Source organism: Pituophis catenifer, unplaced genomic scaffold (assembly GCF_029215685.1).
Source record: "Pituophis catenifer annectens isolate HBS135680 unplaced genomic scaffold, rPitCat1.0.hap2 SCAF_4, whole genome shotgun sequence".
Classification (NCBI taxonomy): domain Eukaryota; kingdom Metazoa; phylum Chordata; class Lepidosauria; order Squamata; family Colubridae; genus Pituophis; species Pituophis catenifer.
The window spans coordinates 51318268-51330529 of record NW_027256884.1 but is presented as its reverse complement, the minus strand read 5'-3'; the positions used below and the strand labels follow the sequence as shown (position 1 = coordinate 51330529).

The following is a 12262-nucleotide window of genomic DNA, read 5'->3' as shown; positions in this document are numbered from 1 at the left end:
ACGAAACTCGATTTCTAGCCTTGGAGAAGTGCAGATGCAATTTCTTAAGTTAATAAAATCTGGAGGGGGCAAGAGATTTAAAATTCTAATGCAAATCTTTTTTTTTTTTAAATCTATTTGTATTAAAATAGCACTTATGGATAAAATATAACCCTCAAAACATCAAGTCTAAAGAAAGACGTAGCAATATATGCAGTGCAACAGCCTATATTAAACATCCCAATGACAACTTGATCAATATAATCTTTAACAGTATTATCACCTACCATAGTCTGTTTTGCCCATTCTATAATTAAAACTCAAAAATGGATGCAACCACATAAAGAATATTTTCTTTGAACTACTATCAATTATCTTATTACTTTGTTCTCTTGGTATTTTGCTTTGGTTAAGTATTTTTAGTTTTTTAAATAAAAATATTCAAAGATTCAAAAACAAAAAGATTCAAAATCATCTAGAATATTAACTTCTTGTAGCTGGAAAAGTAGCCTTTTTAAAGGTAAGCTGCTTTATATTATTTTTGTTTATATTTTTTGTTATTTGCTTTGCACTTTGCAAGAATTTAATGAACAGTTTATCACATACCTATCCTATGAAAAGGTGATTTATAGATAAATGAAATTAATCTGCCGTGCTAAGTAGTATTGACAGTTTGTAACTTCTATTGGGAACCTTGATCTGCTCATCTGTGATGGAATGACTTCCCTAAAGATGCTGTTGCTGTTATAGATTCTGGGCTTTATAATCCCCAAAATGGCCAGGTTCTGAAGAAGTACCATGAATGGATGTATGATAAAATGGAATGGGCTGGGGGGGAAGCTACTGCTCACTTTCAACAAGAAAATGTCAGTGTGGAACTGCATCTGGATGCATATCTACACACTGATACTTATGCACCATAGTTGAACATTGTGGCTGTTGAACTGGAAATGAGAATATTTCAGAATCTGATGCCTCAAAGCTTTTCTCTGGATAATGAATTTTAAAACAAGCATATGAATTATTTATTATAATCTGGAAAAACGCATCTGTCTAGTTCTAAATTTATCGTCAATTAACTAAAGTACACTTGCCACTGCCTTAGCTGAACATCTAAACACAATCTATAAGGTATCTTTCAGAACCAGCTCCCTACCCGATTTATGATCATTAGCCACAGTCATACCTATTTTTAAAAAGGGAGACCCTAGTCTAGTAGAAAATTACAGACCAATCTCTCTGTGTTGCATCACCTGTAAGTCATGGAATCGATTATAAACCAATCCATCACCCTTCACCCTCCACTTTCTAACAAGCAGTTTGGTTTCAGAAAAAATCTGTCCTGTAATCTGCAACTCCTACACTGAAGAAACATTTGGACCACACATCTTGACCAGGGTGAAGCAATAGACGCAATTTACATAGACGTTTGCAAAGCCTTTGATTCAGTGGTGCACGAAAAACTATTGCTGAAACTTAATTCTTACGGCATCTCCAGACCCCTGCACAAGTGGATAGCCACGTTCCTGTCAAACAGGCAGCAAATGGTCAAAATAGGGAGGGCCCTATCAAATCCAGCACCAGTTAATAGTGTCCCCCAAGGCACTGTCTTAGGATCCACACTCTTTCTGCTTTATATCAACGACCTATGTGATCACATTAAAAGCAGCTGTATCCTCTTCACCAAAGACATAAAATTATTTAACACCGACAATGCTGCTGTCCTACAAAGCGACCTAGACTATGTGTCAGAATGATCACGTAATTGGCAACTCTAAATTTCAACTAACAAATGCTCTGTCCTACACATTGGCAAAAAGAATCAGAACACCAAATACAAGTTAGGTGGAAACGATCTCGCAGATGACCCTCACTCTGTCAAGAATCTAGGAATACTTATCTCAAATGATCTAAACCCCAGAGCTCACTGTAACAGCATTGCCAAAAAGGCATTAAGAGTTGTTAATCTAATTTTGTGAAGCTTCTTCTCCAGTAACATTGTACTGCAAACTAGGGCATACAAAACCTTTGCCAGACCAATTCTCAAATACAGCTTGTCTGCCTGGAATCCACACTATATATCGGACATTAATACAATTGAGCGGGTCCAGAGATATTTCACGAGAAAAGTACTCCACTCCTCTTCTCACAATAGAATTCCTTATGCCACCAGGCTCAAAATTTTGGGCTTGGACAATCTGGAACTACACTGCCTGTGGTCCAATCTAAGCATAGTACACAAAATTGTCTGCTACAACATCTTACCTGTCAATGACTTCTTCAGCTTCAACCTCAATAATACATGGCAAACAATTGATACAAACTCATGGTAAACTGCTGTAAACTTGATTGCAGAAAATATGACTTCAGCAACAGAGTGGTCAATGCCTGGAATGCTCTACCTGACTCCGTTGTTATATCCTCAAACCCTCACAGCTTCAACCTTAAACTGTCTACCGTGGACCTCACCCCATTCCTAATAGGTCCGTAAAGGGGGTGTGCAGCGTGCCTACCATCCCTGTCTTATTGTCCCCATTTATCTATATTTACTTCCTTTTTTTCGTGCTTATGTTCATACTTATACTTGCTACCGTGTACATGTTCGACAAACAAATAAAATAAAATAAAAAATAAATAAAAATGTCATTATTCAGTAATACCATCCAGAGTCACTCTATGAATAAGATGGACGGTCTCCAAATTTAATATATTAAAAAAATCAAAATAAATTTTAAATAAAAATGCACATTAAAAAGGTGGTGCACCCAGTGCATGTGAGAACTAGGATATTCAATCAATATTGAACAATGTTAATCAGTATTTTTCTAAAAACAAAACAAAATAGAACAGAACAGAACATGGGCTATGCAGAATAATGTAAAACACCCAAGGTCCATTTAATCCAGAGAACAAACGTTTACAAAACATTATAGCTGCATCTTCCAGACACTGTTAAAAGTCTGAATTGGAATTTTGAATGTGGTTGAGTATATTATTAAATAATGAGTAATTTAATGAAATATGTTGTTTATACTTTAAAAAGTTAAATGAATGTTTGTCTTTAGTCCATCCACTTTTGGGAATACATTATTGAAAAATGAAATATACTCTTTGAAGGAAATTGCATGGCCTTCTTTGCTCCTGTTGTCAATCAAATGTCACTTGGTAATTGTGATTCATTCCAGTATTGTTTTAAACTGCTAATAATTTATGATCAAAGTAAGGCAAATGCATTCTGAATATCCATAAAATGATGTACTACACTAAGAGAATATAACTATTAACATTTAACTATTTAACATTTCACTAAGAGAATATAACTATTAACATTTTAAGGTGACTAAAATTAAGTAATATAATGCAAGCTTTCCAGACAAGTAATTTACCCAAATCCTTGCCCAGCATCTCCATTGATGGCTAGTAGAACCAGGAAACAAATCACATTTTCTTCTAAAATAAATTTGAAGTAGCCTTTCAAAGAGCCTCCCTTGTTTTTTTCAAGAATCAAGTATTCAAAATGTTCCCTTCACATTCACTTTTAGGAAATTCTAGACTTTTTGCTTCAGCATGTATTGGCTGATATTTTTGCTTTCAATAATTGTGTGCTTTCTGATGGTTACCAGATAAATATGTGTAAACTTAGATTAAAATAAATATATATAGAGACAACCGTTATGTAAAAATAAGAAAGCACTGCCTGTTGATAAAAGTTTGTACTGGTTTCTGTTTCCAGCAAATGGGAATAACCGAGGAATGAGAGTATATGAACTTGAGTCTATCCTAGTGCATAAACCATTTCCAAATAAGAGAGCATCCCATTTCTAAATAAAATGAATAAGACAGAGTAGCTATGATGAAAGAAATGAAACTTTGGATGTAATTACAGCTGGATTAATGGGAATTCATAGGCACTAGGGATTGAGGTCAATCTAATCACACTTCTTCCCCTCGCTTCACCTTTAAGGAGGAACCTAGAATACATGTGAAGCATTAGATTATGCTGGATACACTTTGCGATTCCCCGTTTTGGAAAGATTAGAATGATTCTGTTAAGTTCAGCAGAGAATTTCACAAAATGGTAAGACCCAAGTCATATGAACTAGTTTATGCCAGACAAAATTGGGAAGCAATACTCATATCAAATGGGGAACCAAATGGGGTAGTTTCACACTGGAGGTAGCTGCTAGATTGATGGCAAACTACACCCCCCTTGCCCCCTTACTCCCAGCTCGCTATCCATCCATCCCTTAGTTATCATATTGATGCATTTATTCTCATTTTGGTCATTATTTTATTGTTATTTTACTTCTGTTATGTTTGCATGCCTTTCATTTTTCTTCCTTTTTATTATTGTAAGTTGCCTGGAGTAGCCTTACCATGAGATAGGCAGCAAATAAATTTAACAAACAAACGAACAAACAAATATCATCAAGAATTTTGAATGGATGGTATCAAATTCAGGTGTTTACACCGTAAACTAACATCACTTCATTCTTTGGGACAAATGTAGTCTCAATTTCCATTTCTGTGTAAACAATAGAGTATTGCCCCTGCTGATGTTTTCCCTGACATAGGGAATGAATGTATGGAAAAAATGCTTTCACTATAACTCTATAGAGTTCAACTGTCCCACTCAGTATATGGAGGTTGTGATATAAAGAAGGAACAGAAGGACTCAGTCCCATGTTCTCTGTGCCTTATACAACATGCGTCAGTCATGCATAAGTAAGATTATTTTTACTTTTCAACTGAAATTCATAATCAGGTCTAGACTTGCCATAAGCAAGATGAAATCAAAGTCGTCAAGCAAAAGTACATGATTTTCTATATGTCACAATCCATCTGTGCATTTTGTGTTCCTCGCCGTGTAAGACTCTGATAAATTAATAAATATTCCATTATAAAGGGGAATTAGCAAAAATGAAATACAGAAAAAAAGAACAAGAATTTTTCTAGTGATCTTTGTTCACCAATTCAGCTGATAGAGGATAAATGGTCCCAAATCACCCTATGGGCTTCCATGACTGAAAGTGAATTTCAATCTTATCTCTTCGGTCTTTGGCTCCATAATACTGGCTCTCAAATTTAGCACATATGAAGATGTAAAAATGACAAGAGCATGCTGCTTACATTCCCCAAGTATATCCTATTCTATTTACAGTGGACAAAAAATAACTCCTATTATCTGAACTCAAATTCAGATATTCTCCAAGTATATCCTACTCTATTTACAGTGGACAAAAAATAATTTCTGTTATCTGAACTCAAGTCATTTCATGCTATTTTTAGGAGGTTCATCTATACAATGTAATCACTTATATTAAAATGCCTAAAATCAGAAAAGAAGGGATCAAATGATTAGAAATGAAAGAAAACAGATGCATGGAATGCAATAAGGACGGTAGGGATGACATTCTCACTTTTCTAGTGCAAACCTGCATTTTTATTAAAGGCATATTTTGGCAGGCCCTTTCAAAAATACATTGTGTTCAGTAAAAATGAAAAATCCCCATGCTGATAAGTAAAAGTTAAACACAGAATAATTCATCCCTTTTTATTACATAAATAATAAAAATTATACAGGAATTAAAAATGGAATGCATGCCTGAAAGCAATCCATTATGATGCAACTACAATATGATATGGTATGTTCCATAAAGATTTGCAGCTGGCTTTTTAACATGGTATGAACCTTTTTCCAAATATTCAACATATCTGCAGTTAGTTTTAATGCAATGATTTTACATAGTATTTCTACTAAAAGAAAGCAGGACAGATTTTCAGTTTGTGCATCTGAGATTCTCTAAAAAAGAAATAACGAATACATAATTTTAACCACATAAAATGGAAAAGCTACTTTCATAAATGGGTACTATCATAAAGGTATAAAGGTGTTCAAAAATAATTATACCTCCAATTTTATTCAATACATCTTATCAAGTATTTTGACATGAAAATCTAAGCAGTCCTATATTTCCAGATACATTAATAGTGAGCCAAAGCTCTTTTTTCTTGCAGTTATTTTTATATTTCCTAAAGAATTTTAAAGTGAGTCATCAAACTGTATCAAGTTAATTATTTGCTACAATCACAATAATTTGTCTAAAACAACAGAGGTAGCAAAAGTGAGAGACTTCCAATCACCTGAGAACCAGTATTTAATGCAATTAAATATTAGAAAGCCTTCTCTGCTAAAACACATTAATGTAATGCACTCTTTTTCAATCTGGTGTTCTATAGCTATAATGGAATGTTTTCCCACTATTTCCAGTCAGAATGGGTATGCTGGTTGGGAATTCTCTCAACTATAGCCTAACACAAGAGCTCCCAACCTTTTGGGCACCAGGGACCAGTTCCACAGAGAGAAGTTTTTCCGTGGACCAGAGGAGGTGCATGCTGCCTGCATCCAGAGGATGGGGCTTCACTTGTTTATGCGGCCCAGTTTCTGGCATACTGCGGCCAAGTGCCGGTCCACAGACTGGGGGTTGGGGACCGCTGGTCTAACACATTTAGATAGTGCCTAATTGTAGAAAGCTGAAATAATCCTTTCTCTGCTTTTAGAATTACCGTTGATTTACCAGGGCATTGTATTTTCACAAATAGTTATGTTTCTTTCATTTTCAGAAAAAGATCTGTGCATTACATTTTGCGAATAATTTTTATACAAAACTATTTGATTTATTTTTAAGGAAAGTTGGAGACTTAAAACAAGAAACTGCTCAAATCTAAAAGTGATTGATTCAAAATGGGACACTAGATACCTATTTATTTTCCAAGGAGAAAAAACAAGTAACGTAACCAACTGAAATAAATGTAAAATGAAGGAATATATAAGCAATGTGAAAATATGCTGAGCTGGTTTAAAGTGAATTGGAAGCACTATTCAGTATCTGTAAAAAGCACCTAGTTTTTACTGGACCCTTAGATTACAAAAAGAATGAAGCAAGTCTCAAAAATGCTAATTTCTAGGAATGGATATACTGATTAGAAAAGGAAGTTGATTTGCTAACAGCATCCTAGCCAAAGCAGGTGTTTAAAACTATTCAGTTATACATTTGGCAACAATCATCTAACAAAAATGTCTGGCTGTATAAACTTGATTTACATTTATCAGAAGTAGTAGTAAAATGGTAATTTCATGGGTATCATATGGGAGTTTTTATCATTCATAAGACTATTTTGAAGTAAATAGTTTCAACATTTTTCTATTTTTAAAAAGAAACAAAACAGGATCCCAAAGTAGTTAACTACTTTGAACAAGCATCAGACTTCCCAGCCTTTGATTCTCTAATATAAATTACGTTATGAAGTTTTGGAAACTCTGCAATGCAATATTTTAAAATTTTATATGAATGGCAGGATAAGCTCTTTTATAAAGATCATAACAGTGAAATTAAGAAAATATACTAGGAAATAAAGAGTCATTATCAAGTTCATTCGTCTTAGAGACAACCATTTTTATTAAAAACTATTGAATTTCAGTTATCAGAGGATAAAATAATGGCTTTTGTTGCAATTTGCTACAAATTCTCATGTACAAGCCAGCTTTATATTTTTTATGGAAGATGTTTTTTATGGAAGATGGTTTTAAAATAGACACTTTCTTCTAGAATAGAGAATAATATCACAGTTTAATTTATCTTTTCAAGACTGCAAATAAGGGAAATAAAATGTTTTGAAAATTATTATATCCTATTTTTCTAAGCCTTCCTCAATGAAATATAATATATATATATTTGGCACAAAGAACTTCAGTACACTTCGGAGGAAATTCACTGCATGAAAACAGTTTCTTAATACCAAACATAACATTATTTACAGCAAACACCAAACAAACAAGTAAAAAAAAAAACCCTCTCATTGTCACATTTTTAATCAAGAATATTTAGCCAGGTCATTTTTTTCCTCACTTATTTCATATATGCTAAATGATTTCCAAATAAATCCTTTTTCTGTCAATTCCTTTTGCAAATTTAAATTGTTTTATAAATAAGGGATTTTTTTTTTACATTTATTCCTCCTACCATGATTTTAAAATATTTTTGAAACAAAATTCCATTGAAGTGTCAATTGTAATTGAAATATGCAGCATAAAAATAAAAGCTGAATGTATTTAAGACAATGGGGAAACAGTTACTAGTGTGGATTATGAAATATTATTTCTTTGGGTGATATGATAGAGAAAAATGGGAAATAGAAAAGAGAATGAATGTGAAATAAAAAGGAGTTTTATTTTAAAAATTACATGAAATATTAAATATTTTGTAAGGATGCAACTTACCTTAGTTTTCCAAAATTTCTATGGAAATAGAGGAAAAGCTGAGCTCAGTATATCTGAGAATTTAGAAACAGAGAAATGGGAAGCCTTGTGATATATAAAATTAAATATAAAATACGTTAAGCAGGTGAAACCATCAACCCTTCTGGACTGAGTTGTAAAACTCAACCCAGGTTAACTACTGTTTTTCAGGGAATGGCAAAAGTGCCCATCCCATGGTAATTCCTTTATCAATTTATTAAATACTCAAAATGTAATGAAAATGAGATTAAGGGATGGAAAATAATCTTTTGAAAAATATTGTTTATACTAGAAAATATATGAAATATTATGAAAAACTTTTTAATAGTGTACACAAGATTCAGAAAGTAGAATTCTACTTTCAAAAATCTGTTCAGCCATGCTTCCATATATTTCATTGGCAAAAGGGAACTTTTGCAAAATTACTAAGTAAAGCTTTTTGACATTTTAAAAATTTGCTCTGAATAAATTACGTGCAAACTTTTGTTTTCTTTTTCTAGAAAAAAGAAAATATACAACAAACCTTCCAGGGAAGAGTATGTAGTTATTGATATACACAACTATAATAGATTCTTTTGCTCCTTCAATACTATCAGAACACAAGTCACCTAAACTAGCTGCACTATTCTTATAAAAGTACAGAGAACAGCAATGTATTTACGTAATCTCAGCGAAGAAAAAAGCTCACACTTAATCATAGCTGAATGCATAATAGGCTTTGCTCTTCTTATAATGTTAAGAAATCTCCATTAACCAATAAGGAGGGTTGTTTTTTTTTGGGGGGGGGAAGACATCTTTGCATATTTACAAGTTTTACAACATATTTTACAAAGCTTGCATACATAAATTAAATATAGTGCAAGACCTTTGAAATGTTCTTTCTATTAACAGATCTGAATGTACACATTACTAAAAGAAATAATTATCTTTATGGAACACCCAAAAAATAAAATTCACACATTCTCAAGTTTAAGCTTAAAAGAGGTATCCTTATCTGAAACATCTAGCAGTACAAATAGCAATTCTCTAGTATATCTAATTTACTACTAAATGTTTTCTGTTAGACATCTATGAATCAAAAGAGTTATAAGTAGTCTTATAAATTGTGCAAATTACTAGCAAAGTAAGAAATATTACTCTGTAATTTGCATACAAGCCAATTAAAAACTATTTGCCATATTCAAACAGCACTATTTGAGTCTGGAAGTCTTTTTCTGGAAAATGCAGCTATGCAGCCAGAAATATTGGGAACATACCCTAGAGGCGACTGTGTATTAAATTACAAGACACTCTATGAATTAAACAAACATAATTGACTGCCTGAGTCACCCTGTCATAGTCTGCATTGTGTTTTCCACAGATATTAGCCATGAATTTTATATATTATTATATAATGCCTATTTTCTATACAGCAACTAGACAGCAACAATCACCACTGAAAATTTTGGATTATCTAATGGAATAAATATTGTGTTCAAAACTTTGAAATTTAACAATTTTAAAAAATATATATACATAAATTTACCAGATTACATCTTTTTATTCATCTGTGTTATCTATTACTAATAAATATCACCAACTATATACTGCCCAGATCAATTTTTATGGAGTTGATTCAATAATATATTGTATACATTTGAGAGTTAAAACGTATTGTTTTGACACTGCTGTCTTCATTCTTTTTTCACTGACCAACTCCATATTGAATGAAAAATAATTTCCAAATAATTTCCTGAGTATTTCTTATAAGCAAATAAATATTAGCTAGATTTAGAAGTACATTTTAAAAATTCCTAAGATTTGATAAGAAATTAGAAAATATCATACACACTGGGTGAGTGAAACATGTTCACAGAACTATTCTTATAAGTGATATGGGGGGATTAAATTTCATTAGAAATGATTTTTCCCTTAAATATCAATATTTTCTTTTTATAAAACCTTAGAAGCAAAATGGAAGTGCGACAGTCTCTTCTGTATTGTATCTTTCTGTTTAATACTATTCCAAACAAAGTGCAGAGACAATATTAAGTTAAAACCTTACACCATGATTTACAGTGCTGTGTCATGCCAACTTTGGTTTGCCACTGGCATCTCTTGCTGTGGCTCTTTGGTCTTCACCCCATGTATTAAATGGAAGAGCATCTGCTTTACTTTCTTGGTATGAATAGGTTTTCCTGGGTGGAAGATTGCAAGCACACTAGATGTCTACCTCCATTAGGCAAATGCTTATTTCACATTGATACGAATGGGAAAGCTATATATACATTTAGGAGAAGTAACACTATTGTTCCTACTTTATGTTTTTAGCTTTTAATCTATTACCCCAATCAAACTGTCTACAGGAAATCTTAAAACCATTATTTTACTTGTGGCACTATAATGGGATGTATTCAGTGTTGTTGTTCAACTGACAGAAGGTTCTTGAGTTTAAAAGCTTTTATTAGCAGAAAAGGGAGGAAAGGTGGGGATGAGAGCCACAAGGAGAAGCAACATAGCACACTTGATTCCTTTTATTGGATCATGAACCTCTCATCAGCAGAAGATCAGCAGTGGATATAGCCCATATCACTGCATCTAGAATGGGAGTAAAAATCATATTGTTATACTTCAATATGTATTTAGTTCCTATTTATTGTTAAGTATTAATACTGCACTTAATATCACAAATGTATAAAAATATGGCAGATAGTGTCATAACAATACTTTAAGTGAATAACTTTTTAAAAAACAATTATTTATTATATAAATATATATAGTCACATACACATACACGCACACATATATGTATTTATAATAAAATATTCCTGATGTAATAAATGTTAATTTTTGTAGAAACTACTATAGCTGTTTTCACTTCATCACAATGTTCCATACAGCTCCAAATAATGTTATAACATAAAATGTGATATAACAATAAGGTATTAGATAATAAATATTACAAATCTTATCAAATATGGAAGTTTTAAAAACAAATAAACTAAAACTTTAAACCATACTAAGGATACAAATATATCACATAAAACCTATTTAGGTTTTTTTTTAAATTTAGGCAGCAATATTTTTTAAAAGGGCATACATCTAAATATTTTTTTTAAGTTCCCCAAAATGCCGAAATAGTTTTCAGATAAATGTGCATATTAAGCTGGAATGTAAGCTGAGAGAAAAGGGCAAATAGTTTGTTCTCCCTGAATTGCACATTCTTTTGCTATTATAATGTGTGAATGGCAATTTATAAAGTTCATTTCGCTATAGAATCCCTATTGATGTGGTAGTAGTAGCTACACAAACTTCATATTGCACACTCTTTTGTAAAGCTGCAAATACAATCATTACTCCAATCACTAGCATCACCATATCCCTCAATTAACCCCTGTAATATCACTTTCTTGGATACAATTACAAAGCTGTCTCCTTTAAATCATTCAGATTTGGCATTCGTGATCGGTTTGTTCGGTTATACGTATGCCCATTTTGCCCACTTTTCGAAGCTATCTGATCCGAGTATGATGATGTCTCACTGGCACTTCTGTTCCCTGGGGAAACGTGCCAGCTTGGTTCCATCTGGCTTATGATCTGGAGGGCTGCTCTGCCTTTTGATTGAGATTCTTGGCGTAGGTTGTTGCTGCTGGTAGTGGAAGCTTGACTCATAGGATGAATTCGAACTTCAGAAAAAGAGGTTTTAGCTGGCTGATTTGGTAAAGGCTGGAATCGGGCTTCAGAAGGAATTGAATGGTTTGAGGAGGAGGAAGAAAGATGCAACAGCTTGCGTAAAGATTTTAGAGGCTGACTCTGAAAGACAGAAAGTAGAAAACGATGGGTTTTATTTGTTCTTTATTTCCCTTACTTTCCTTATTTAAGCACTAAAGTATTTTGCATATTGACATTGGATACTAAACTGTCAATTATTCAATAATTTGGTTTGCAATCTTTAAGCTGTCATGGACAATTGGAGTTCTTGGAATTCACTAGAAACTGTCAGAT

General features: G+C 32.8%; 1 protein-coding gene across 1 annotated transcript in view; it reads right to left on the bottom strand.

The window, feature by feature from the left end:
- Window positions 1-11062: 11062 nt before the first annotated feature.
- Window positions 11063-12262, bottom strand: part of CDKL5 (cyclin dependent kinase like 5) — a 166916-nt gene continuing 165716 nt past the window's right edge. Inside the window, exon 17 of the mRNA XM_070943812.1 lies at window positions 11063-12070. Within this exon, the coding sequence (XP_070799913.1) occupies window positions 11678-12070 (393 nt within the window). The 3' untranslated portion in view covers window positions 11063-11677. The remainder of the gene's footprint in view (window positions 12071-12262) is intronic.